The sequence below is a fragment of the Lontra canadensis genome, unplaced genomic scaffold (assembly GCF_010015895.1).
Source record: "Lontra canadensis isolate GAN:19392208 unplaced genomic scaffold, GSC_riverotter_1.0 scaffold12, whole genome shotgun sequence".
NCBI classification, from domain to species: Eukaryota; Metazoa; Chordata; class Mammalia; order Carnivora; family Mustelidae; genus Lontra; species Lontra canadensis.
In genome coordinates, this window is record NW_022631006.1 from 20,090,253 (window position 1) to 20,118,061 (window position 27,809).

Sequence of the window (27,809 nt, forward strand, 5' to 3'; positions counted from 1 at the left end):
CCTTCTGGGGCTAGGCTGAAACTCAGCAGCATGTTTGAGGCAGTGCCCAGAGAGGGTGGGAGAAGGACAGAGAGGCAGAGAGAGAGAGAGAGAGAGAGAGAGAGAGATCCGTTCGGGGAGAGGAGCCTGGGTGTGTCACCATTGCTGGGAGTTTGACTCAGTGAGAACATCCGGCAGGAAAGGAAGAGAGAGTGTGATGGCATTTCCAAGCAGGATGGGAACTCTGGGGCTGTGGAGACTGGCTGTGGGGTCAGGGGTACTATGTGAAGGCCTGGCCAGGAAAGAGGCTAACCGTGGTGGGAATGGGAGGAGGGCAGGAAGACAGGGTTCAAGGGGAACAGAGATTGAAATGCTGGCTGACTAGGCTGGTCTGGGGAGGAGAGAGAGGGCAGTGGGGCTGGAATTAGGGAAACTGAGGCTTGGTCAGGTGGGATGTGGGGGATGCAGAGAATCTCTGACCCTCCCTTTAGGGCTTAGAGGTTGGGGCCCTGTAGCTATTGAAGGAGACCACAGGTACCCCTGATCCAGAGACCCCCCCATTACCCCAAGCCCCAGCTCCTGGAGGCTCCACGAGTGGGACTGCCAGGCCAGCTGCTCCCCTGGGCACTGGGACCAGCCTCAGCTGTACTGGGAAGATTTGGGGAGAGATTTTCTTGAGAAAGGCTGCTTCTTTTATCGGGGTGGGAGAGGCTTAAAAGTCAGCTGTGGGGACCAAGGTTAGGAAGGGCCTGGAGTGAGGAACCTGGGTGGGGAAGGCTGTAGGCAGACCCCAAGCTGCAGTGGTATGGGCCCTGCAGGAAGGGCCAGTTCCCCACACACCGAGGGGAGACTCGAACCCCTGAGCCTCTCAGAAGTGGTTGTGCTTTAAAACACAGGGAAGCCAGTGTTCTACGTCAAGGAATGACTAATGGTGTCATTTCAGGTATGTAGTTGTATTTGGTGGCCTAGGGGAGGTAAGCTTCTTGATCCCTCCATATGAGTTAAACCAGAGCTGATGAGGACAGTAAAGGGGGGGCTCATTGAGGTGTGGGCCCTCAGACTAGGACAGCTGGTGGGCTCAGCTGCATCCCCCAGGCCTTTCTTTACTGTTGGGAGAGATGGAGGCTTATGTTGGCTGCCTGTGCATTGGCAGGTAGGTCCAGGCTGGGGCTCTGCTGGGCGAACAGCCTCAGAGAAGGCAGGGCCTGGGGCAGCCAGGCCCCCTGTGTGGGGTCAACCCGACAGAGAGAGGTTCCTGCCTGTGTCTCTGGGGACGCTGGGCCAGGGCTGGGAGAGGAGCTGGGCAGGGCCGGCGCTCTGGTCCTTGCCCTCTGAGAGTGGATGGGTGGGGGTGGCGGCGCGCATTCCTGGCTGGGAGCCCAGAGGAGTCTTTTGTAATCACAACATGATCTCGTGTGCTGAGCAGTGAAGCCGGCAGGGAGAGGCCGGCAAAGGCCCCGGCTCCGGCTCCCGTGGCTCTGCAGCTCCGGCTTCCCTCCTGCTCTGGCTCCCCTGGGGCTGTTCTGGAATTCTCTCGGTGCCCACTGTTACCATGCACTCAGCTGTGAGTGGCACCTCACCTTCGGCGGGGGGCTTCTTGGGGCCGGGAGGAGGCTGGGACACCAGGCGGTCACACTCTGGGGACAGCTGGGGACGGCTGGGCCTGGGAGGAAGAGGGCTGTGCCTAGGCCTTTGGGGATCTGGGCAGGGGCCTTTGGCTGCAATGGAGACCCTGCGGCCAGACAGGGAAAGACCTGGGATCTAGGGGCAGAGGCCTGGCTTGCTTGGGTGGCTCCCTGGCCGGGCCTGCACACGGAACTGGCTCTCTTCTGTCCTGACTACCAGCAGTTCCAGGCCGGGAGAGACTGGGCCCATGAGAGCGGCTCTTTCCCACAGTCAGGGCACAAACCTAGGGAGTGGAGCCCAGGGCCTGGGAGCCCAGCACAGAGCCGGGGCCTCTCTTTTTACTGTGGTTCTGGGCCTGGGAGCCAAACAGTGCCCCCCGCCCCCCACCGACCTCCTGGATCCCCTGGCAACTTCCCAGTCCCCGCAGGTTCCGCTGCCAGAGCCATTTATAACTCTCATTCCAGGCTCTGCTCAGCGGTGGAGCTCCCTGGAGAGCCCGGGGGAGGGGCGGCCCACTGCTGGGAGCTGTGGGTGCGGGGGTGGTGGTGGTGGTGGTGGTGGGGAGGGTAGTAAGGCCCTGACCTGAGCCTCTGAGGAGGCAGAGACAGGTGGACAAGCCCAGCAGAGTGGGGACTTGGGGCCTTCCATGTGCCATCTCCCCCTGGAAGCTTAGCTCTGGGGCTGGGGTCCATTTGTAGTAAGAAGATGCTTCTCAGGTAAATGTGAAAGTTAGGGGCCTGATAAGGGACGGGTACAACAGTCAGGAGCTTGCCACCCCCGCTTGACTCAGGGACCTCACAGAGCCGAGTCACCCATGAGCAGGCAGGAAGAGAAGGATGCCGAGCTGGACCGGAGGATAGTTGCCCTTCGAAAGAAGAACCAGGCCTTACTACGTAGGTACCAGGTGAGTGGGCTGTGATGGGAGCTGGAAGGACTGACTGAGTTGGCACTGCCTGTCTGACCCCCTGACCTCCCCCGTGCCCTCGCACTGTGGTCTTTCCCTGCAGGCGCTAAGCCTGGGGTCCGAGTTACAGTGGTGTGGTCCCTCTCAGAAACTCTGTGAGGGTCCCGGGGATGCTGTGATGTGGTGCCTCTGCCCCCTGGTGTCCCACTGGTGTCTCTCTGTGTAGGCCTTTCTGTGTGCATCTGGGGGGCCGTGGCCTGTGCTGACCCAGGGCCCTCCCGCAGGAGATCCAGGAAGACCGGCGGCAGGCAGAGCAGGGGGGCATGGCCGTGACCACAGCAGAATTCCTCCAGCCTGATGGCCTCACTGTCACTATCAGCCAGGTTCCTGGTGTAAGCCAACCTCCCCCACCCCAGGAAGAGAGGGTGGGGTGGTAAGGAGGTGGAGGCCCAGCCCATGTCCAAGTCCAAAAAGGAAACTGCTCTTGCTCCTCTGTTTCCTCTGCTTCCACTTCTGGGGTTCACCCTTCAGCTCCCAGCCTGAGGCAGCCTAGCCCATTGTGGTTCCCCTGACCCCAAAGGCCACCAAATCGAGTCCTCCTCAAGCCCTTTTCCAGGTGAATGTGAAAGTTAGGGAGGGCCCCACCCAAAGCCCTGTGCCTGTGTTCTTAAATCCCAGGCCACTCCTGAGCCACCAACCCTAGAGGGACAGAGAAGGGTGGCTGAATGCCAGGAAGAGTGCAAGGGACAAAGTCCCATTGTCCGAGCGCTCTGGATTTCCCAGCTCAGAGATGACAGGCTGTTGTGGCATCTTGGGCCCTGGGGTGGCCCCGGTCCCTGGATAACTTCATGGCACCGGCATGTGAATGCCCCAGGGAGTCCGCTCCTCTGTGGGCATTCCAGGGAGGGCCAGGGCTGGAACCCAGCCTGGGGAAGCTTCCAAAGGACTCCGTCCCCAGCTTCTGCTCGGCCCTGGCCATGTGGTCTGAGGGCATGGCATCTCATTCTGCAGGGGAAGCGGGTGGTCAGCCGGAACTGGGCAAGACCCCTCAGACCTGGAGCAGCTGACGAGATGCTTGAGGATGAGGGAGGGGATGACCACACTGGTACTTTCTGTCTGGGGCAGCGGGTGGAGCTGGCTGTGACCATGGAAAACAAAGCCGAGGTGAGCAGGTTGGGCAGGGGAAGCCAGGGCATCAGACCAGCAGCCTCTTCTTACCAGACTGTGCCACGCTGCCTGTCCCCGCCTCCCCGCCTCCCATCCCAGGCCAAGCGGATCGTGAGTGAGAAGCCCAGCAGAGCAAGGAACCAGGTCGCAGAAGAGTCACGTGGAAGGGGCTTGGGCCGGACCCCCTCCATGCAGATGCCCGTCAGCTCGGATTCTGCACGGAAAGTACATCTTTAAGAGGGGATGGGGACATGAAAATGGTAGTCATCATTTGGGGGAGGCGGAGAAGCTGAGTCACTTGTGTCCCCTATCTCTGGGGACATGGCCCAGGCAGCCCCAGCAAGAATTCCCACCCTTTCTTCCTTTCTCTGGCCAGTTTCCACATTGGGTGGGCCTTACCCTGACACGGTATGTCAGAAGTCAGCCCCTTACCCTAACTGGATTTCTGATGCAAGCATGTGGGGGCCTTGGGGGTGGGCCGTGTGCCAGGTGTGACCTCTAGGTGGCAGCAGCCCCTAGTCCTGGCTCTTGCTCACTGCTGCTGGGAGCTTCTCCACTCGGGGCCTGTCCACACACACACACACCTGCAACAACCCAGCAGATAGGTGCTATTATTAGCCCCATTCTATAGATAAGGAAATGATACACAGAGAGGTTAAGTAACTTGCCCAAAAGACACAGCTAACATGTGACTGGAAACGGTGCCTATGGCAAACGAACATGTCAGAGACGGAATGGATTTCATTTTTAGATGGGGACGTCAAAACCTTGAGGGGAAGGGGCTGATAATATCCAGATTTTCACTCCAGGTCCAAGGCTTCCTGCTTCTTCCCCATGGTTCTGTCTTCTCCTTCAGGGTACTCGGGAGTCCCAGAGTCCAGGACTGGTCCCAGGCTCGGTTCCTCACTGGCCCATGGGGGGACCCTTGGAGGTGGGCTGGGACTATGCCCAGTGGAAGCAGGAGCGGGAGCAGATCGACATGGCTCGTGTGGCCAGGCACAGAGACGCACAGGGTGACTGGCGTCGGCCGTGGGACCTGGACAAGACCAAGCCCACGTGGGTGGCAGGGCTAGGGAGCTTGTTGAATTGACATGCTTATGGGGCTTGGGGTAGGACTAACTGTGGGTGCTTTTTGGAGGGCTGGTGGGACCCTCTCCAGGGTGGTTAAGGTCTGTCTGGGCTCTCTGGTGGGACCTTAGGCTGAGAGGGTGGGCACCGGGTCCCCATTTTTGGGGGCTCACCATTATCTTGTTGTCGTCGGTTCTATGGTTGGAGCTGGGGGAGGCAGGGGTTGTGTGGGTCTCGCTATAGCTTGTGTCTGCCCCACAGAAGCCTGACTTTCTGGCTCCACAGGCTACAGGACTCCAGCAAGCTTCAGGAAGAGGGCCTGGCAAGGGTGGGCGGCACCAGGGGTGAGTCAATACCCACCCCAGCCCCTTCTCCTCCTTGGCTTTCATCACAGCACCCGCACCTGTCCCCTCATGCTTCCTCTCCTTTCTCTGTCTCTTGGCATAGCACTTATTTTTGGAGCTGGAAGGAGGCATGGAAGAACATCTTACTTCCTCTCCCTCATTATCAGAGCAGGGCACCTTCCCACCCCCTAAATCCACAGCTCCTACCCTGGGTTCTGACCTCAGAAGGTCTAGGGGAGGAGGCTCACAAGGAAATCTGCCCCGGGATCCTTTCAAGGTTGGTCCCTTATGGGCGAAAGCTCCAGTTTCCCTGCCCCTGGCCTGTTGGAGGAACAGAGATTTTAGAATTGCTAGTTCCCTAATTTTACTTGTGAGGAAGCTGGGGCTGGAGAGACTCAGCAACATCAACGGGGGCACAGAGACCCAGCTCTCTTGATCCCCAGACCCAGGATCTTTTGGGGAGTCAGAAAACCCACTCCTGGACCAAGAGAAAGATGGACATCTTCCTGGTCCTGAACACTCCTGTTACTGCTTTTGATCCTTTATCACCCCACTCTTTCTCCATTTCCTTTGCCTCGCTTAGGTCCCAGGAGCCACCGGAAATCACAACCCCCACCACTGTCCCTTGATGGTAAAGGTGAGTTGAGAGAAAAGAAGCAGGTTTGCATGAGCTGGGGACGGAGCTGGGCTGCCATGACCCTCTTCCCTTCTTGAGTTGTGGACCATCTCTTGCAGGTGGTACTACTCGGGGTGGGCAACCCAGCAGACCCTCAGTGGTGTCGGCCACACGAAGCAAAGCCCGGGGGACAGAGAGGCTGACCGGCAGGGCCCGCAGGTAACAGATGGCAGGGGGCAGAATTGGGGGAAGCATCTGGGCTCCCTGATTTCCTGGATCTCCCTTGGCCCTGGGAGGTCAGGCTCAGCACTGGTCCAGGTGGCTGCTCCAGCCCTTGGGGCTGCTGCCTTCTGCCTGACGGCTGCCTGGAGGCAGGTTAATGAGGTTCGGGGAGAGGCCAGCCGCAAAGGCGGGAGCCACGAGAGCCTGGTGCCCAGGGAGGCCGGCAGTAATTACAGCAGTTGCCTTCCCCTGGGAAGTCGGGCGTGCCTTTCCCAGGCGGTGCAGGCAGAGACACATCCAGAGCCCCCATGGAACTTGGTGCTGCGGGCTCAGCCATAAACAGTAGCTGGGGACCTGGGATGGCGCTCAAGTGGGTGGCGTTTGGAGGAAATGGCTGGATGGGGAACAAGGTCAGGCTGGAAGGGGAGCATCCTGGAGCCTTTTTCTGGCTCTGAGGCTCCTCTGAGACCCTTGGCTCTGGCTGCTTCCTGGGAACATGGGCCACTGGCTACAGAGGGACAGAGGGACGTGAGGTGGGGTGGGGAGGAGTAGGGCTTGCCATGTGCTGTGTTTCTACAGGTGGGAAATGAAGGAAGTCAAGGAGGAGCCACAGAACCAAGAGGTGGGTGCTTGGAAATAGGATGGGGTGGGCCAGGGGCATGAGCTCTGAATCCGCCAGCCAGCAGGGCCAATCTCTTGTTTCAGGGAAGTCAAAGTACCAGAAAGACCTGGAGCGAGGAGGAACATTCACAGAAGCAGAGCCCGACGGAGCTGGGCCGACGCACAAGTGCCCCAGCAACTAGCCCAGCCCCAGGATCCCCAGGGGGCCCAAAAAGGGAATCAGGAGCCTCCATAGCCAGTCCAAACCCTAGCTCTCCACAAAACACTGACTTAGTTCCCCTTGACCTTTCTCTTGGAGGGGCCAGTAGCCCTGGGTCTGGGGAGAGTATGTGTGCACTCACTCTAAGGCCTGGGGCCCAGGAGAACCCAGTGTCCTCGCCACCACCAGATGGTTCTGAGCAGATCCTGGGGTGGAATGACACCCAGGCTGAGCCAGAAGTACAGCCTAGTTCCGAGCCACAGGGAGAAGCAAGGCCCCTAGAGCCCAGAGAAGACAGGTCTGGCAAGGCTGGGGCCCAGCAGGCCTTGGCACCACGAAGCAGGCCGCCCAGAGGAATGGGCCAAAGGGCAAGGGGCACAAGAGGTATGAAAAGCAGGACAGGAGGGCCTGGCCCTGCAGGAAGATGCTGAGTAAAACTCCTGGGAGCACAGGGGCCGGGCTGGGGAGAGGAAGAGTGAAGAACACAGGCGGGAGTCTGGCGTGGGATGGGTGTGTGGATGCAGGTGGCTTGTGGCTGTCTGGCTGCACAGCTGTCCTTCCTTACACCTCATGGGCACATCCATAGGCATGTCCCATGTATAGGTGTGTTTTTACCTGCAGGTAAAGGTCTTGGTATAGTCCTATGCCACGCCTGGTCTCTGAGACTGGTGAGCCCCGTCTTGGGTCTATTGCCACCCAGGCCACTAACTTCTTCCCTGCCATGGCAAAGTGAGGCTCAGACGCACTCAGCACCTGGCACTCCAGGCCTCTCTCACCCCGAGGCCTGGCTTCTCTTTCCACCTGTGGCTTTGGCTCCTTAGGTGTAGGCAGCCTCAGGAGCCAGCAGGCCCAGTCTAGGCCTGGGCTCCTTCCCCTGCCTCTGCCTTGCACCCAGGTGACTCACAGCCCCACACTCCCAGGATGGTGAAACCAGGGGAACCTCAGCCATCAGCTGTCAGCCTCTGGCCTTTCTGCAAGAGAAGACCGAGGCTCGAAGAAAGGGAGGCCACAGCAGGTAGGGACTGAGCTGGGGACAGAAGAGCAGAGCCTCTGCCAAAGAGAGAGTCCCTGGGAAGGCCTCCTCTCTAAAACAGCCTGGGGTTGGGTGGGGAGAGGACAACCTCTTCTCCCACGGAAGGATGGGAGGGTTCATGATCAGGGGATACCCTCCCCCATACCCAGGCCAGACATCAAGTGTACCATCAAGACAGCATTGAGTCGGTGCTGAGGGCAGCCCAGGGCCATTTCCTGCCATCTCCTACTTCCTCTTCCCCGCCACCCCCCTGCATTACCGGCACACCAAAGCGAGGACTCAGACAAGGGACAGAGAAAGGGGCTCTATCTAGCTCAGTACAACTTCAGAACTTGTCTTTCCTACTTGGTCTCCATTCCCGCCCCTCCCCTGAAGCCCACGGCTGGTGAATTATTCAGACTCCACACAAGCTGTGGCTTCCTCTCTATTCAACAAACATTTCCTGAGCACCCACCAGCAGCAGTGCAGCCGGTGGGCGATGGTGACTCTGCCAGCAAGAGGGAGGGAGAAACCCAGGCATCCAGCAGATCTAGGCGGCACAGCAGGCAACGTTCTTGGCTGTAAGAGCCTGCTAGGAGCTGGGGATGGTGGTAGGAGCCCAGAGAATCATCTCACCTCTGCTTGAATAGGCAGGTGCCCCTTCCCCTCTCACTATGCATGGATCTCCCCATGTGGCCCCCCTCCTCCCCTCCCCTTTGGCCCTGCCATGGCTCGTCCTCCCTGTTGGGGGTCCCGGGCCTCCCCAGCCTCTCTGGCTTCTCTAGGGAGTGTCTAGATCATCCCCAAGTGTTCTGTCCTGTCAAAGTGAGGGCTGAACTGTGGGGTCACAGCTTCCTCACGGGCTCCTGCTCTGCCCTCCACCCCTTCTACTCAGGAAGCATGAGTAGGGAGTGTCTTTTCAGCAGATCAGTGTGCTCCTTGCACGTTAAGGTGCAGAGTAATGCAGATTCTAATTCTGTAAGGTCTGTGGTGGGCCTAGAAATGTGCATTTCTAATAGGCTCCTGGAGATAACTATGCTGCTTGTTCTTGGACCACAGGTTGAGTAGGAAGGGTTTGGGCTAGAATATATGGAGGGCCAGGGGCAGACAGACTCTAGACTCTGAGGACTTATTGCTGGCTATATCGGGGAACTGGTGAGGGCTGCCCCTGCCAGGTGGGGGCTTCCTGGCTTCAGAGTTGGGTGGGAAGCTGAGGCACCTGGGAAGACTCTCTAAGAGGCCAGTGAGTGGGTGATGCCAACTTCCTGTAGTGGGGAGTGAGGAAGTTGCTTGGGAATGGGATGAGGTGAAGGGGGTGGAAGAGGTTGGTATGGGGTTGGAGGAATTTTTTTTTTAAAGATTTTATTTATTTATTTGACACAGAGAGATCACAGGTAGGCATAGAGGCAGGCAGGGAGGGGGGGAAGCAGGCTCCCTGCTGAGCAGAGAGCCAGGCGGGGCTGTATCCCAGGACCCTAAGATCATGACCTGAGCCAATGGCAGAGGCTTAACCCACTGAGTCACGCAGGTGCCCCAGATTGGAGGAATTTTAAAGAGGCTTGGGAATATTCTTATGCACGTGGGAAGGAGACTCCCATGAGATAGGAATAGGTAAAGGTGAATGACTCCAAGCTCAAGTTTGCCTCTTGCCCACCAGTCATCCATAGATACATTTGGAGCATGACCCTGGACTTGACCCATGACTCCCAAAGGATGGAGCTGGGGAAAAGCAGATTCAGGCAGAACCCTTGAATTCAGAGATCTCCAAAAATAATCATGGTCAAGAATTTGAATTCTGCTCCCCAACCCCCCAGCGCTACCAAGAGTATAGGCCAATGTATGTTTGACTATGGGATGAGGACATAGATTTGGGGCAGAGCTCTGGTTCAGCCCTCACAACCCGACCTAAGCAGGAGAGAAAGCTGGGTTATGAAGGGCTATCAAGAAAGAGAGCTTCTCTCGCGGGATGTCCTGGGAGTCACTAAGGGTTGGAGAGTGCAGAGACTGGCCCAGGACATCTTCCATATAGGAAGACTGTAGTGCCAGGCAAGTATCATTGAACTTTTCTCAAAAAAGAGGGAGCACTTCTTCAGGATAAGAGAACCAGCAGCTATGGTGGCCACCCTCCTTCCTTCGGATGGAAACAGCTATGGAGCAGGAGAAAAGCATGGACCACCCTCCACAGACCTCAGGATCATGGAAGCCTGCCTATAGCAACTCCTGGCTCCTTTGTTGAAAGGCCTGGCTGGGAGATTTCCTCTTAGAACCTCCTCTCCAACCGACAAGCCTCTCCTCAAAGGTGGGAAGTTTTTCATGAGACACTGCTCTCAGGAACCCAGGCACAGAGCTGGAGGAACAGAGAAGGAAGCTTCCCGAAGAGGAGTAGGGAGATGATAGCTTTACTTAAGGCCGTATAACCAGGAGGGCGGAAAGGGCAGAAGCTAGCTCTGTCCTGAGCCCCTAGCACCTGGGCAGAAGGGAGCAGCAGACCAGATTGCAAGGGAGGTATGTTTTTGGAGGACTGGCAGCATGGTAGAGTGGAACCTACGTAGGCCTTGGAGTCCAACACACTGAATCTTAACCTATGTCTGTCAGCGGCTAGCTGGGTGACCTTGATCAAGTTTAACCTCCCCAAGCCTCAGTTTTCTTAGTTGCAAAATGGGGCCAGTAACAACCCTAAAGGGTTATAAAAACAAATTAAAGATAAGAGTATGCAAAACATGCCCAGCTCACTAAGTAGGCAATGTAGAAACAAGAGCCTGGCACTCAGTCAAATGTGTTGAATAAATGAAGTAGCTGTTTGGTTTGATCTCTGTCTACTTTGTTTTCGATTTTCTCCTTTACCTCCTTTTTTGGCCTCACCTTCACTGGGGTCAGTGCACTTCAAGGAAATAAGGGATGGTCTGTAAAGTTTACTCAGCCTTCCAGGGAAATGACCTTCTTAAAGGAAGGTCACCTGGGGGAGTCGAGTGGAGTTAAAGAGACTCACACAGGGACCCTGCTCTTACTGGGTATTCTTTGCCCTCCGCATTTCCTTTAACTCCACGCACCAACTTTCATAACTCAAGAGTTTCCTCTTTTCTTCCACTAATGTCAGTGGTAATTTCATGGACTCCCACCACGGTCTTTGCTTATTATTTTCCCCAGAATTAAAACTCCCTTGTAGGGTTTGCTCTATGCCTCCCAGAGTTAAGTTTTTGTTTTTGTTTTCTCCAAAGGAGCAGCATGACTGTATTTTCTTATGGTCAAGGGACAGGTAACTGGGGAATCCCTAGCTATCTCGTAAGGCACACGTTTAGAGGGTTTGACCATCAGTCAACTCCAGCCCTGATCCTGGCCTCAGGAATAACAGGAAAAGATGGTACTAGCCACCGCCACCCCACAAAAAAAAAAAAAAAAAAAAAAAAAAGGAAAGAAAAACCCACAAAGGAAATAGCTATAATCCCCATGTGGCTATCTATGTCTTCTTATTTTGGGGACAAGGTTGGGAAGGGGGGGGTCAAGGGAATAGGAGAAACTAAAGATACAACTTCACTCTGCCTCTCCAGTCACTTATCAGCACCCACAGACCCCAGCAAGCAGCTCTTCTGAGCGAGGGCTGCCCCCGGGGTGACCACAACTTCACTGAGGGGAGACCCTGAGGCTGGGAAAGCAGGGAGTGGAGCAGAGCTGCAGAAAGCACAGACTGAGGCTGCTTTCTCTCAAGTGTGCCGGCCTGCGTCACAGCCTCTCATTAAGCAACCACTTGACGCCGGTGAAGTGAAACAGCACAGACCTGGCACCAGAAAGAATGAATGTGGCACCCACTGCTCCTTTTAAGGACTGACACGAGGAGCACAGGCCCTGGGGCAGGAGGTGAGGCAGACACAACAGTACCTTTGTGGGAGGGGAGAACAGATTTTTGCAGGCCTGCATCCTTCTTAACGAGCTCCTGGACAAGTTCTCTGGGCACCTTCAAAAATAACCAGTAACACAGGCTTTTCCCCTTTTTCCTACAAACTCTGGGGATACGGCGTTTCCTTTCTCTCCAGCAGGGCAGCTGGCTTCAACCAAGAAAAAAGGTCAAAAGTCACCTTGTAGCCATCTGTCAAAACAAAAATACCTAAACCCTAAGTTCCAGAATCAGAGGGAGAGTCTGGGCCGGTGGTTCTCAGGTTTTAGTGTCATAATCACCTGGAAGGCTAGTTACACACAAAGTTGGGCCCTACCTTCTGAAGCTCTCATTCGGTTGGTCTGGGAGGGGGCCGAGACATGGCATTTCTAACACGTTCCCAGGTGATGCTGATGCCGATGGGCGTCAGGGTATAACGTTTCTCTCCAGGTATCATTTTGCCCAAAGGGATGGGCACTAGCTTGAAACTATGTTACCTCCTATGTATACGTGGTAACTTCAGTCCCCAGATCTCCAGGCCATCTCACATCAATTCCCTCCAGTGGCTCTCACGAGTTCCCGTTGGGTTAGGAGGAAAAAGTGGGGCCAAGGCCTAACCAGTGTCATTACTGAGTCTGCAAGTTTCCTATTTTTCAGTTCAGGGTCCCTTCTGAGAGCACACGGCCTCTCCCTCCCCCCGCCACCCCCAGGTCCTTGTGATGTCCTGAGACGGCCACGCACATAGAGGCTGACTGCCGTGTGATGCAATCCTGCCCAGACTATCCACAGGGAGTGGAGGTGGCCTCCTGGTCACAAGCTGGGCAGAGACTTCAGCTCATGACTCTGAACACAGAGGGAGCAGAGAGAGGTGGATTAATAAGGAGTGCCTTGGTCATCAATGGAATTGCTTTTCTGGACAAGTCCGTTTGGGGGCTTTGGGGCCCACCTGACACACTGTAGGCAGTGAATAAATAGTTCTCAGATTAATAGTAGTGGCTCGTGGAAAATATTCTAAGGGAAGTTAGAATCCTATTGCGTTTAACTGGTAAGCTACTGTAAAAACAGGTTCTGGAAGTTAAGAAAACAGGGCAGTAACAAAGGTAGATTCTTGTTGGCATGACTGTAAATGGCTTGAGGGAGAGAACAGTGTGGGAATTTTCTGGTCCCTTATAGCCGCTTAACAAATGTTTATAGAATGCATGGAAATTGGTCTGGCCCAGGTGCTCCTTCCTGACCAGGTGGCTCATGTACACAGTGCAGGACTTGGAGCTATGGCTTTTTCTGCACTGAGGATGGACAGCCTGATGGAGTCTGGGTGTGTGGTTAAGGGGGGAAAAATTGTTTTTGTGTTTTTTTAATTAGCTACTGGAGAGAACAAAGAGTTTAACACAGGTTTTGTGGCAGCAGAAACCCACAAACTTTGTCAGCAAGTAAAACAGGTGTGACAAAAACCATTGAGAAAGCAGGTATTTTCACAGCTCTGCATTGGGCCATGGGGCCAGGGCAGAGGGGACAATGGATGAGACACATAATCTATGTTGCCCCTGCTAAGCACCTCGTGGGATAGAGCTGGGGACTTCCGGTGCCTGGAAAGACCAGGCAGACGGGGCCCAAGTCTTTCACCTTGGAAACAGACTGTGGTCTGTGCATGGGTTCTCTTCAGGCATCAACTCCCCTGAAACAGACTGCAGGCTGTGGATGTGGGAACGCAAATGGATTACACCAGCAACACCACACTGATACTGGGGCTACTCCTATCTAACACGACAATCAACCAGACGACCAACAACCTCTGAGCACCTATGGCTCTGTGCCAGGCACCAAGCTCAGTGCTGGTCCCAAGAAACGAGCAAAGCTATTGGGGTCTATCCCTCCACTGAGGGAGACCAAAAGAAAAAAAAAAAAAGTATACAGCTGTGGTCCTTTTGTTATTGCACCGCAATTCCAGAAATACCTCCATTCTCTGCAGACAGGAAGGGGAGGACAATTATTACCCCTTTTAATAGCTGCGGTAGCCCTAAAGCTCAGGACCTGACCTTTTGGTTCCCCTAAAAGAAACATGTAGAAACAAGTAGATGCTCTCCACTCAGCATTTCAAAACAGGATATAAATACTCAACTGAAGAACACAGTATCTGAGAATTCCCTAGTGAAAACTGAAAAACAAGGTAGACAGAAAAGCTTCCCAAGCTGTGGTCTCATACTGTGCAGAAATCCAGAGCTGTTAGGAATAAAAGTATTTCTTTTACTTAAAACTTCACAGAAACCCTTCTCTACACCTCAGCATCATGGGGGAAAGAAAGGATTCCAACAAACTTAGTCTAAACAGCTTAGTGAACTCCTTATCCTTCACCCTTCGAAACTTTACTTCCAAGAGAGGATGATCTCCTCCTTCAAACACAGGCCATCAGGGAGTAAATGCCCAGAGGAACTTCTCATGGAAGTAAACACCTAGAAACGATCCTGGTCATCCAGAGGCAAAGCAGGTAAAGGAAAGTAACCCCCTCCCTGACTTTGCACAGACCTCTCCTTCCTAATGGACAATTTTGCAGCTCATTTCTAACCAGGGAGAATAAAGCTGTTCCCACTACGGCTCCCCACCAACCCGACCCTGTTCTGGCCAATGGTGCCCTTCTTGGCCGTCAGCGGGCTCTTGCTGTACACACTGCCTGCCTTATGTGTCCAGTGTGTGAAGCCGTGTGCCACTGCAAAAGCCACAGGTCACCATCTACACAAAGGCCGGGGGGAACCAGAAGAACCCTGGAAACTCTTTCACTTCCCTTCTGCTCTGCCTTACCAAGCCCTCTCACAGAAAGCTATTGTGTAGGCTGCAGAAGGAAATAAAAGGGCGGACTTTTTCCAGCCTCCCCTGCAGACTACAAGGTGATGTAAAAAGCACAGAAGCTACCCCCCTACAGCTTTGGAGAAGTGCAGGCCTCAGGGGGCCCCACCGACACTGGCTTCTCACTCTTCTTTGTACTGGGCAGCATTGTCTAATAATGAGCTCAGCTCAACTGTGTGCCCTGTATTTTGCAGCAGAACTAATCCCTCATATTTTGCTTTTCACCCACATGTCTTTTATTGTTTGCTTTAGGGGGAGAAAAAGCCTTCCCTCTGAAGCAACCTACACCTTCTCTCAGCCATTTGGCTCTCTCACCTGCTCCCCTGTCAAAGCTCTGACCAACCACTGCGGGGACAGCAGCACGTCTCTCCTGGTGTTCGCGCTTCAACTATCCATGGGGCCGGTGGTTCACTGGTGAGAACAGTGATGCTAGCAGGTGGCTCATCCTCACCACAGCTCTCAGCCAGCTCGGTGTTTGTAAGAATTCTTTTTTTTTTTTTTCCCTCCTGGTAATAATTCTTAGTATCTATACTCACTGGTCCCTTATCTTCCCCAGCTAGGCATCTGCTGCTCAGAGTCTTTTAAAAGCAGAACCTTTTAGGGGCTCCTGGGTGGCTAAGTCGGTAAAGCATCTGCCTTCGGCTCGGGGTCATGATCCCAGGCTCCTGGGATCAGGCTCCCTGCTCAGCAGGGAGTCTGCCTCTCCCTCTCCCTGCTTTGTGCTCTATCTCTCTCTCTCAAATTAAAAAAAATTTTGAAAATCTTAAAAAAAAAAAAAAAGCAGAACCTTTTCAAGGTTTCTGAAGGCTCGTAAAAGGTGGCTGAGCCATCACGCTTCATCTGACCCCATGATTGCTTCCCGACTAAGATGCATTCCTGTCACCCTTCACTAATCAATTCCGTCAGGCCATCAGGCACAGAGAACATCAGAGCAATTACTTTTTCCTCCTACACCTATTCATCAACATCCATCCACCACCTTGCAGACCATCTCTTCTTCCAACCTCTACTCCTTCTCCAAGGAGTACGAAAAAGAAATGATCAACTTACACAGGCTTATGTAGAGTTCTTAGAATGTATTTTTGTTCACCTGAAAAATAAAACTTTTAAAAAATATACAGGACTTTTTGAGGACAGGTATATCTTAAATGGCTGAATTATAAATAATGTCTCTGGTCATGTTCACAGCTAGAGCTGGAGCTAATGTCCCAATTCCAGTGAAGGCTTTAGAGTCAGGAGGCCAGCAGCTGGACCTACGAGTGGTCTCTCTAGACTCTTTGATCCATCTCAAAGTGGATTCAACAGTCCAGAATGCAGGGATGGGAACAGGGGACTGGATTCCCAGATGTCCTCCTGCAAGTTCAAAGGATTCTTAGAATAAGAGATCAATTTACAAATTATTAAAATATAAGACTAAAAATTCACACAATAAATATAAATCACAGGCTATTATTGGAGTTATAAAGTGGCATTTTATGTTTCTTCCCCACCCCCAGACCCCCACCAAAAATTTAAAAAGGCCTCAAAGGCTTCCTAATGACCAAAGTCACATCAGCTGCTCAGAAATCTCCTCCAGCCAAGACACCCTGGAGGTGCTACCAGCCTGCTCCTAGGCTATACCAGCTCAGCTGCTGTTACCTTGCCCGCAACATGGCTTAAAGCAAGACTTGTGGTTCTGTAAACTTGGATCAGAGCTAACTAGAGTGTAGGCCAGAAAACTGGAGACAAACTGTTTTAGGACTCAGGTGGATAAGTTTGTCTTTTTTTTTTTTTTAAAGTGCCTAATTTCCCAAAAAGGAAACACTAAGGGGTTTGATATCTTGTCACTACCCACACTCATTGACTAAAAGCAAGTGGCAGAAGGAAATGAAATCCAAATTGAGGATGTATAATTCTTGCTATCCCAGAACTATATAGATGTCACTTTCCTTGGTGTTTCTCATCTCCATCAAAGTATAGGCTACGTGTAAGTAGGGTTTATCAGGAGAGGTAAAGACAAACCAAGGTAATTTTCCCACAGCTGGTCTATTAACTGGCTATCAAAGCACAATCCTGAGCTTGAAGCCCACCTTTAAGCCTTTCTGGTTCTGTGAATACAATGCAAAACCAGAAAATGTGCTCAGAGCTCTGGTTTCACACAGATTTCAGCCTAATTGTAGGGCAATACTGTCACAGGCTCAGGGAAGAAGGCAGGCAAGGGTGATTACTGGAACAAGACAAGATCTTGAGGAGTGGACAATAAAATAAAAACACTTGTGAGCCACTCTACTTACAAAAGCTTGCTCTTCCTAAAAGAACTCTGTGAGAAGGCCAAGGACTGAAGCACAGAGGCATTGCTCTTACCCCTTCCTTCTTCCCTGGCCCATATCCAGATAGTCAGGGCCGAAACAGGAAGCCTCTTCCGTGGGGGCACTAGGGTGGGAAGAGGAGGGGATTAGTTCGTTCTCCACCCTCCCTAAACGGCTTCTACTTCTAAGGTTTTCCACTGTCCTTTCAAGTCTAAGGATGATTATACCCTTGGGTCATAAACCTATCTTTCTGAAGTAAGGGGAATAGAATGGGTGATGAAAAAAAAACCAACAGTGTTTGTGCCCTTCTGGCTAGCTGCACTTTGGGGGCCAGCAAATAGCCCTTGCATGACCCCATCAGTGGGTAGCTACCCAGGGTTGTGGGAGGATACATACAGTTCTGTGTAATTATAGCTTCTAGTGCATATGTCAACAACTATATACAGGGATAGATAAATTAAATGCATCTGTGGCCACTGCAACTAGGTTGACGTACCTGAGCTCCACTACTTTTGGTGCCCTCCTTGCGAGAGCTTCAGCTTATTAAAGAGCCCCTATAGCTCCCTCCTTCCCCTGAGTCTTGGGGGAAAGCCCGAGTCACTCGTGCACATAGGATACACAAGAGCTAGCGACGAAAAACGAAAAAGGGTTCGGAGCTGGGATCTCCCCACCCCTCCCCCCATTCCCTTTATGGCTCAGGGCCCTGGCGCAGCACGGTCCTGGGAAGACCAAACCCCGAGCCCCCGGCGAATCGTGGTCCCTTGGCTGAAGATCGGGCTGCAGGCCACCCGCTCCCGGGGCGAGCTGGCGATCGTTGCGGGGAAGGGAGGGCGTTCACTCCCGTGGGGGTCACTCCCGCGGGCTCCCCGCCCCGTCCTGCTGCAAAGTCCTGCCTCCGGGCTTGGGGAGGGGAGACTGGTTCCCGGCCGCCCCTGGCGCAGAGGGGTTCAACGACTCCCCGGCGCCGCCGCCGCTTCCTCCTCGTCCTCTTCCAGCCCCCGAGGCCGCTCCAGTGGCCCGGCCAGGGGACTGTCGGCAGAGGGCTCCGGAGGCATGGGCCGCGCCGCCTGCAGCGGGGGCGCGTCGCGCGGTGCCTCGCGGCGGGACGACCCCGTGGCATTGGGCCCCGCCGCCGCCCCCGAAGTCCCGGACGGGCCGGTGGCGTTGGAGCCGCCGGGGGGCGGGCCGGCGGCTCCCCCCGAGGTCCCGGCGCCCACGGGCTGCCAGATGAGGCTATAGTAGACGGCGAGCACGATGGCGGCCAGCGACACGGAGAGCACGTAGGCGAACACGGTGGCGAGCCGGACCCACTTCTTGTTGGTCTTGGCCGCCATCTTCGCCTTCTTGTCCCCGGTGTAGGTGGCCGGCTTGCCCCGCTCGGCCGGGGCCGCGTCGCGCTCCTTCATGGGGGGGCCCCGGCCTTTGCCCCGGTGCTCCACGGCCCCGGCTGGAGGGGGCCTGGCGGCCTGCGAGGACTGGACAAGGGGCGGCGCGGCGCCCTCCGCTCCCGGCAGCTCCGCGCTCCGCCGCCGCTCCTCACGCCGCCCGCCTGCAGCCCTCCACCGCGTCGCTGCAGCCGCCGCCGGGGCCTGGACCAGTCACTGCCGCCAGCGCCGCCGCCGCCGCCGGCCCGTCAGCTGCTTCCCCGCCGCCGCCACAGCCACAGCCGCCACAGCCGCCCGGCTCCGCGTCCCCATCCGCTGCTGCTGCCGCCGCCTGCCCGGCCACCGGCCGCCCGGTCTCCAGTGGCCGCGCGGACGGCGCGCTCGGCTCCAGCACGGCTCCCCCACCTCGCGCGCCGGCACCAGGGGGCGGGGGGAGCGCTGCTGGGGGCTGCCTCTTAAAAGGGCGACACCGGGGTCCGGAAGTGCCGCGCGGGAGGCGGGCTTCTGTCGGGCGCCGCGAGCCCCGCCGGGACGCCCCGTTAGGAGAGAGTTAAAGGAGGCTGGTTCTTAAAAGGGCAACGGCGCCGCAGCCCAGCGCGGGCTGGCGCGACGAGGATGAGAGCCCGGGGCGCTTCTTTAAAAGGGGAACGGCGCAGTTTGGGGCGGAGTGCGGAACTAGAAAGGGAGTGGGGAGGGGCGGTCTGAGCAAGGAACTGTCAACTCTGGCGCCTCTACCTCCTCTCCAGACTGTCCGAAGTGACAGATGGAACGGCAGCAAGGGCTGCGGTCCTCAAGCCTGCTCCCCACAAAGTGGGGGCGATAACACGCTCATGCTCTCGGCTCATGCCCCGCTCCACGTACCTTAGGAGCAGGTCTCCCGGACCCCTTCACTCCTAGTGGGCCTGGTCCACATCCCGCACAGGCAGCTAAGGAGCCTGGAACACTCACCGCGGTCACAGCTGGTCGCGCCCTCTCCTCTCCTCCCCCACCCTCTTCGGCCGCGGCTGGGGTTTGGGGCTCTTGTGAAATCTTCCCGATTTCCTCCCTCGTTCTCTTAGAGCCCGGGTCACGGTGCGCAGACCTTTTAAAGTTTCTGGGACAGAACCACGTGCTAAGGTGGGCTCTCCAGACTCGCCTCCCATCTTAGTCCCGAAGTTCGCAACAGGTCCCAGATCCAGCTTTTTGGGGACTTCCGACTCCCAGCTTTGGACTCAAGGAGCTGCACTGAAACGGTGGCTCTCAGAAAATTTCCGCTCTCTGATTCTCTCTGGGCCTGGGGTTCTGGGCTGTTGTCCGCCCCTTCTCCCCCCTTCCTTTGTGAGGTTTGTGACCCCTAGGGTCCAGCTGGTGCTGACATCCCCTCACTAAGCTCAGAGTCTCAGTAGCCGCTTTCCCCTGTGCCTCCCTGGTCCTTCTGCCCTCCTCTCTCCAGCCTTCTGTTCTCCCCACTCCCTCTGCTGAAGGCTTTCCAGAATTCATGGTTCCCTCCTCCCTGAATTCTATTTCCTGTGTTCCTGGAGCTGGGTGTGCAGGCTGCCTGGGTGTCTTAGTGGGTATGTGAGACTGTGTCTGTGTGACAGTGTGTGGGGGAGAGGGCTGTAGTGGTGATGGGATCCTGTGTGTGACACAGGCCCCCTTCATGTGTGAGACTGACTCCTGGCTCCTGACTCTCTGGGACAGGACCCTCTCTGCCCTTCCCATTTTCCTTCCTCCTCTACAAGAATCTTTGCCTTCCAGACACCTGTCCCTTTATAAGGAAGCTCCTCCCCAGAATTCCTGCCCTGCTACCTCAGCCAAACAGAGGCCAAGGGCTACCAGAGCTGAGGTTCCTGATCAGCTGCTTAAACCACAGGCCTGTAACTCAGCCCCTCTCTCTCTCTCATTCCTGAGACCCAGGTGTGAGTCTGCCACTAGCAGTGGTCAATTGCATGCTATTTCCAGGAATAGCCTAGCTTGCCTTTGTACTTTCTGAGGAATTTTAAGGACATCGGAAACTTGGAGTGTTAATTTCCTTTTGTGGGATGTTGGGGGAAAAGACCACCACTCCTTCTCTGTCTTGCTCCCAGGTTGTTCCCAGCTTGCCCAGCAGGGTGGCCTGTTAAGTTAAAATCTCTGAATTGTCTCTCGATGTTGTCTTCTCTTCTCTTCCCTACTTTCTGGTCTTCCTGGCAGAACTGATCAGATCAACTATACAAAGGTGAATTATTTTGGAAGATTCCAGGTAAGGCCAACCCAAAGCCTCCTTCCATTCTCTTTCTTGAGTGTACTCCATATTTTTTCTGTTGCAAAGTAAACTTTCCTCTTGCTTGGTTCCCAGTGGGGTAGGAAAACAGCATGTCACTTTTTTCTATGCTAAGGAATAAATATACTCAAAGCCCTTATTCAATTCCTCTCACCCTATTCTTCTCCAAACGAAACAGTGCCAGATTCTTTAACCTGTCATCAATAAGCCCTATTTATTAGCTGGATTTACAGAGTGTCTTTTACCCTAGGAATTCAAAATGCTTTCAGATATAATTGAGCCTGATCTCCCTGGTGCCGGAGCCATTAAGAAACCATTAGTGTATTCCTGTTGCAGGCAACTCAATGGCCCCCTAGTGGCCTGAAAGTGAATATGCTTCTCTAAGTGCCTCTCCCCAACCAAGGGTAAGCAGAGAAATCAGAAAATCAAGGCAGCTTGGGGACAGAATGCGTCCCAAAGGTCATCTTTTGTTATACCCCCAAGGGCCCTAGAACCTCCTCCACAACATCTTTATGGCGCCTTCTCCAGCAGCAGCTAAGACAGTATCCCTGATGGTGTACCTTATTGTCCGCTCTATAAGGCAGCCTTTTCAGCTTTAGAAAGTTCTGACCCATTGTAACAGTAGCGATATCCTTGCCCTTATTATGTGCTGGCTCCAGATTTAGCCCTTCCTTTCCTCATCTCATTTGTCTCACAACAGTCTAGAAAGCAGTTACTCTTTATCTCCATTTTTGAGATGAAGAAATAGCCTCAAAGAAGTTAAGTAAGTTGCTCAAGGTCACATAGCTAGATAGAATTCAAACGTGAGTCCTTCTGACCCTAGGGGGGTTCTGACTCCTGCTCTACTCTGCCAGGGATATTCAGGGGCCTGCTAGGGAAGGAAGAGGGCGATACAGGCAAGCTACAAAAGCAGCTACAAAAGTGGCCAACATGGAGTGGTAGGAGCCAGGAGAGGTTGTGTAGGCTGGATCCGTGGGGAGCTGAACTGGAATATTAAGTTAAAAAAAAAAAAAAGGAGAGTTTATTGATATGGGAGCACTCTCAGGTGAAATAGGATTTTGTACCCTGACAAGGATCCTGGGAGACAGAGAAAGGCAATGGCCAGCCAAGGAAAAAGGAAATGCCAGAACTGCCATAGCAGAGGATGGAAGAAGGCTTCAGAAAGCTCAGAGAAGTGAGCCTGCTATGGTCGGTACTCTGTGTAAGGCCAGAAACCCATGCCTGTCCTGCAGGAAGGCCCAAAGGATACTCTGGTTATCAAAGCAAAGAGGAACGCACTAGGAGAAGCTGTTTGGCTGTCCTCTGAACGTCAGGTCTGGCAGCAAGAGGCCATTACAGAACTGGCTATTTGATAGTGATGGGGGTGATAGGACCATGAACTAATAGAAGCCAGAGGTTGGTACACTACAGTGATGAGCAGCAAGTTGGACGCAGTGGAAGGTCCTGACGGTAGAGCTAGGCAGACAGGGAATAGAACAGAGCATCCCTAGGGCAAACTAGATGGGCAGCCAGGAATGGTTTTGCTCAACCCATGCCAGTGGTTCTCAAACCTTTTGATCTCAAGATCGATTTCACTCTTGAAACTGACATCTCCAAAGAGCTTTTGTTTATATGGATTATCTCTATTGATACTGTTGCATTAGAAATAAGACTGAGAAATTTATAAAATACTTACCAATTAATTAAAAAATAATTAGCCCATTATGTTAACATCAATAGTATATTTTTATGAAAAGTAACTTCAGGGCCACCTGGATGGCTCAGTCATTAAGCTTCTGCCTTCAGCTCAGGTCATGATCCCAGGGTTCTAGGATCGAGCCCTGCATTAGGCTCCCTGCTCAGTGTGAAACCTGCTTCTCCCTCTCCCACTCTCTGCTTGTGTTCCCCTTCTCACTGAGTCTCCAGCAAATAAATAAACAAAATCTTAAAAAAAAAAAAAAAAGAAAGAAAAGTTACTATATTTATGGAGGAAAAAAGTTAGTGAAAGTGTGGCTTTTTTCACGTTTTTGCAAATCTCTTAAAAGTGGCTTTATAGAAGACATCTAGATTCTCGTATCTGCTTCTATTGGCAATATGTTGTTTTGGTTAAAATATATGAAGAAAATCTGGCCTGACCCAGATATGTGGTTGGGAAAGACAGCAGCATTTTAATAGCCTTTTCATATAATTTGAGACTACACCAAAACTCAACAAGTAGTATTTTCTTAAGTGGTAGTTGTAATGTAGAATATGAAACTATATCATTGAATTCAATCACATTAAAGTGTATTAATCTACCTGCACTATGAATGGCTCTTCTACCCATGCATAGTTTTATAACATCCTTCTTTGGTCATTTGGAAAACACTGGCTCATTGGATTATATTGATCTGTCAAATATTGATACAATCCATTATAAAATATTAAAAGTTGTATTTGTTAATGTCAGAAAAATTTATTGGATTCTGTCAAGCTCATGGTAGTGCATATAAGTTTTCTAAAATTCTAATTTTCACTGAAAAGTTCAAATTTTGAAATGAGTCACAAATATTCTCCGTTGTTTTCCTCAAAGGGACAGGCTTAGTTGGTTTGAATTAGAAAAAAAAATCTGCCAAATAACCAAGTCTTAACAACCACAGTTTATCTGTCAAGTTATTTCAAGCGAAAATGGTCTTCCATGAAAAAAAAATTGTACAGCTTGTAACTCAGTGGTGCATAAGAGAGGCCCATGATACTTCTGCATGGAGTACAGTACTTCCCGTTTAATAACAGAGAATATTTATTTTTATTTTTTTCAATAATATTTTTTGTTTGTTTGTAAGTAGGTTCCACACCCAGCGTGGAGCCCAAGGTGAGGCTTGAACTCACGACCCTGAGATCAAGACATGAACTGAGGTCAAGAGCTGGACACTTAACTGACTGAGCCACCCAGGCACCCCTAACAGATTTTTTTTTTAAATTTTTAAGTAATCTCTACATCTAATGTGGGGCTCGAACTCACCCCGAGATAAAGAGCTGCACACTCTATGGAGACCAGTGGACACCCAGAGAATATTTAAAAGACATGTATTTAAGGGTCATGATTTAATAAATTTTAGCAATTTTCATTGCTTCATTAAGGACAGTTTTAAGTGAAACCGACTCTTCTTTCTTTTTTCCTTCCCTTTCTCCACGCCCCTCCCCCATTCCCTCTTTGTTTCCTTTCTTACTTCTGTCTTCACAATGAACAACCAAAACAGCTTGGTGTCACAGCCTTGCTTTGTTAAGGTGCCAGAAGATCTATCCACCATTGCTTTTGCACTGTGAGTGCAAATGTCTAGGCAGTGAAAAAGGCAAATGACATTCTAGTATAATTTTGACCTTGTGAAATGGCCTCCAGGAATCTGCAGGACCTCCAAGAATCTGCAGACCACACACAAAATTGCTGAGCTGTACAATGAAAAGAAATCAAGGATGAAAGGCCAGGAGACTGATGGATGTTGTTCCAGTATAAAGTCACAACACTTTGTCCAGTTTCCAGACCTGATTCAATTTTCAGATCTAGAACCTATTTTTTTTTTTAAAGAGGGAAGCAGGCTCCCTGCTGAGCAGAGAGCCCGATGTGGGGCTTGATCCCAGGACCCCGGGATCATGACCTGAGCCAAAGGCAGAGACTTTAACCCACTGAGCCACCCAGGCACCCCAAAGAAGGCTTTTTAATGCCATGGCCATACAGCAATGATTTCACTAGTCCTTCCCCAAAGGGACCCATGGCCATTTACTTGGGTAACTATACACTAGGGAAAGTGAAATGCCATTTTTTAAATCAAAGATTTTTATTTATTTGAGAGAGCGCACGAGACGGGGAAGAGATAGATGGAGAAGCTGACTCCCCACCGAGCAGAAAGCCCAGTACGAGACTCCATCCTGGGACTCCGGAATCATGACCTGAGCCAGAGGCAGACGCTTAACTAACTGAGCTACCCAGACGCCCATAGCCAAACATTTTAAGGTCATGCAGTGTTTGAATTATATTGATATCTGGGGATCTGAATCATCATCAGGGCTCCCTGGAAGAGTGGCCCTGGGTAAACATATGTATAGGCTCATAAGCTATACAAATGTTGGTTAGAGGCTTAGAAAAAGCAATATTGGGAAAATGGGAACACGAAGGTCTCAGGGAAAGACATGTGGATATATGAGCGAGCACAAAGTGTGAAGATCTATATATTGCATGTTAATGTCCATCTGAGAGCCTCCACCAGAGGAGACATTAAATAACCAAGTAAATAGAAGGACTTGGCTAGCTGATGTTTGCCAGCCTCTGTCACCAACCATTCACGTTGGCACAATGGGCACATGAATAAAGCGGCCATGTTGGCACAGAGGAGGCCACACACAGGCATCCTGTATATGGTGGTAAGGGTGGGTCCAACAGAATGGGCTCCCACTCACCAAGGCTGATCTGCCAATTGTGGCTGCCAGATGTTCAACCTGCCAGTAACTGATGGTCAACCAGCTACTTGGTAACAAGTTGACTACATTGGACCTGCTCTTCTCTGGAAAGCTGGTGATTAATCTTGACTTGAATCTGCACATGTTCCGGATATGGATTTCTCTTTCTTGCCAAAGGCCTCAACCAGCACCACTCCCTGAGGGCTTAAAGAGAATTCCATTTGCTGACATGGAATCTCACATAACATAGTAACAGAGCAAGAGTGGGCAAAAGATCGTGGAATCTTCTGGGACCCTCATGTACTTTGCCGCCCACTTGAGCTGGCAGAGTAAAAGAACAGCCTTTCAAAGGTGTAGCTGAAGGGACATTTTAGAGATGATGGGACACCCTGTTCCAGGATGAAGTGTGTACCCTATTCAATAACTGTAATATTGCCCCGTGAGTATGAGCGAGAGGTCTACGAAACCAGGGGTGGAAGGAGGAATAACCCCACTTAACATCACTCCCAGTGACTCTTTTGGGGAAGTTTGTGGTTCCTATTCCTACAGTTCCAGGCTCTCTAGGTTTAGAGAATCTGGTTCCCAGATGTAGAACACTTCCACCAAGGGACAGAACAAGAATCCCATAAACTTTTAGTGTGGCTGCTTTCTGTCCTTCAAACTCCTTGTGCCAAAAGACCGCTAGTTTAAAAAAAAAAAAAAAAAGTCACATTCTCGTAGAGGTACTTGACTCTGATCCTTTGGAAGAGATAGATTTGCTGCTACAATGGGGTCGGGAAAATAGGTTCGGCACCCTGGTCATCTGCTAGGATGACCTGCCCAATTTTGACAGTAGCAGGGAAATGCAGCAGCCTGGTTTGAGGAGGACATGGTGACTAGAGGCTCATATCCCTTGAATGAGGATCTGAGTCATTTTACCAGGTAAGACAACTAGGCCCATAGACACACAAGTTGACGGCAAAGAGAATCTAGAATGGGTAATGGTTGGGGAGTGGGGGGCGCTGAATATCAGTTATGTCACCAAGATAAGCTGCAGTAGTGGGGGCCATAGTTCATTCCACTCACCTTCTTGTAAGTTTCCCAGGGAAAGCAATCACCAGAATCCCAGAGGAGTGATTCCAGGTAGAAGGAGCTTAGCACAGAAGCAAGTAGGTCTGAATTGCTCACATTAGGTCCTGCCATGATCGCTGTGGTTACTACCCAAATCCCGCCTTTGGGACAAAGAAACTTATCCCCATGTTGCCAGTAGTGCTGAGAGATGAGTCTCTCTCCTGGGAATTCCTTAAGCCGCCTAAGGGAGAGGATTTATCTGACTTCAGGAGCCCTTCCTAGGGATAATCTGGCCAGTGTAGGGGTTCAAAGGACCAGTCCTCTTGCTTCAGTTAGGGCCATCTCAACTTGCCTCTGAATGGTCATCTCAACCCTAAAGCTCCTCGTGGAGGTGTCCTTTGTGGTGACTGTGTCCTTGATCGATGCCTACCCCCCCCATCCTGATTCCTTCCCTCCCTCAAGGGTGTTGTGTTGCTTCTGAGAACACCTCCCAATAAACTTCCCGCAAGCAAATCTCTGTCTCATAATGTTTCATGAGAAGCCTGACCTAAGACTGTCACCTAAGATTCTAACCTTTAGGACCCCAGAGGACAAGTCTAAGCATCTGAAGGTGGGTCTCGTGGACCACCGCTGTCTTCCATGCTGTGGTTTTCTCTAAGTCCTCACAGCATGTGTGGGTTTCCTACATCCTCGATGCCCTTCACCAAATGTTCTCCAGCTTGTGTGTTTCCACAGGATAAAGCATCCTAAACTGAGGTCCCCCGAGTATCTCGGTTGTGGTCTGACACGAATGAGAATGAGAATGAGAATGAGAATGAGAAGGGGCTGAGTCTTTCTCGGTTCTCAAGCGCTAGCGGGAGCCAAGGGTCAAACACTTTAGAAATCCGAACTCCTCGCCTTGCTTCCCTCTCCCCAGCCACTCATTCCAGGTCCTGGTTCAGAGGGTGTGGATGCAGCCAGTTTCACAGTATTCTCAGAGCTTCCCAGGCCATTCTGTTAGATACCAAGATGGAGAATCACTGGGCTCAGTCCTTTAATTCAGCAGCCCGAGAGGCTGTCCGCTTAGCTAGCAGCCTTTTCATTTGACTCATACGGAGCTGGCTGTCAGCAAAAACCCTCAGTTTTATTCACACATGCCTCTGCTAAGCTGCCACTTTCCCACCCTGTCCTTGTACAGTTGGTGCCTTGGAGCCCAGCCCGGATCTCTCCGTTGAGCCTTGTTCCTTTTACCTTATGAGGTTCAGGCTGCTCTCCATCCAGCAGGTTAGGAAGGTTTGGGATCCTGAGCCTATCTCCCAACGCATTTCCCGTCCTCACTGGCTTCCTGCTATCCAAAAAGGTGAGGGGCTTGTTCACAGTACCTTGACCCAGGCCCTGATAGAAAAGGTGGGCCAGCCCAGGAGGAAGGACAAAGTCAGCTGACAAGGTCGGCTCTGAGGGCATCGCTTATGCGTCACACACCCAGCCCACCAGGAGAAGGACAGCATCTAACTTCCTCCCATTGCACTCATAAAGACTGATCCATTTCACAGAGAGATAAACAGAGGCAGAGAATATGAAAACCGGGTCCAAGAACATCTTGCTGGGGTAGGAGTCAAACTTTCCTGCCATCTGCCGCTCTCATCTCTAGGTTTATCACCTGTCAGAGGAAAGGCGGGGGAGAAGAGTGACAAGGTTGGCCCTTCTGATTAAAAAGAGAACGATTTTTAGAGTTGGAAGGAATCTGAGAACGAATCGAAAGCTTAATAGATCAGGGAGCTCAGGTAACTTGCCAAGATCTCAGGGCAAACTTTTGCTCTGGCTGAGACTAAACTCTGGGTTTTGAGGGTGGGCCCAGGGCTCACTCCTTCAGGTAAGTTTGATGGCACTTAAAAGGGAAACACATGGGGGAGGCACCTGGGTGGCTCAGTCAGTTAAGCGGTGGACCCTTGATTTTGGCTCAGGTAATGATTTCGTGGGTT

At 52.3% G+C, this 27,809-nt stretch overlaps 2 protein-coding genes across 3 annotated transcripts; one reads left to right on the plus strand and one right to left on the minus strand.

The window, feature by feature from the left end:
• The first annotated feature begins 1,404 nt into the window (after nucleotides 1-1,404).
• On the plus strand, nucleotides 1,405-7,294 carry CCDC9B (coiled-coil domain containing 9B). Of its 2 annotated transcripts, none has more exons than XM_032856858.1 (11): nucleotides 1,405-1,543; nucleotides 2,396-2,509; nucleotides 2,736-2,901; nucleotides 3,521-3,673; nucleotides 3,776-3,901; nucleotides 4,533-4,732; nucleotides 5,030-5,088; nucleotides 5,672-5,725; nucleotides 5,824-5,923; nucleotides 6,506-6,548; nucleotides 6,632-7,294. In XM_032856858.1, the coding sequence occupies exons 3-11, from the start codon at nucleotides 2,833-2,835 to the stop codon at nucleotides 7,175-7,177; spliced, it is 1,350 nt and encodes a 449-aa protein (XP_032712749.1). In that variant the 5' UTR covers nucleotides 1,405-1,543; nucleotides 2,396-2,509; nucleotides 2,736-2,832; the 3' UTR covers nucleotides 7,178-7,294. The 2 variants fall into 2 exon arrangements, with proteins under 2 accessions (XP_032712749.1, XP_032712748.1); XM_032856857.1 differs by having other exon boundaries at nucleotides 2,794-2,901.
• Nucleotides 7,295-17,403: 10,109 nt separating this feature from the next.
• On the minus strand, nucleotides 17,404-18,251 carry INAFM2 (InaF motif containing 2). The gene has a single exon (XM_032856861.1). It carries the CDS (start codon nucleotides 18,162-18,164, stop codon nucleotides 17,706-17,708), a length of 459 nt encoding a protein of 152 aa, XP_032712752.1. The 5' UTR covers nucleotides 18,165-18,251; the 3' UTR covers nucleotides 17,404-17,705.
• Between the last annotated feature and the right edge of the window lie 9,558 nt (nucleotides 18,252-27,809).

Excerpts from the sequence above, each read along its gene's own strand:
- CCDC9B (XM_032856857.1), top strand. Across the intron at positions 5,089-5,671 it reads AAGGGTGGGCGGCACCAGGG|GTCCCAGGAGCCACCGGAAA; the intron begins GTGAGTCAATAC and ends TGCCTCGCTTAG. Across the intron at positions 5,726-5,823 it reads ACTGTCCCTTGATGGTAAAG|GTGGTACTACTCGGGGTGGG; the intron begins GTGAGTTGAGAG and ends CATCTCTTGCAG.
- INAFM2 (XM_032856861.1), bottom strand. The coding sequence starts at position 18,164 with ATGAAGGAGCGCGACGCGGCCCCGGCCGAGCGGGGCAAGCCGGCCACC.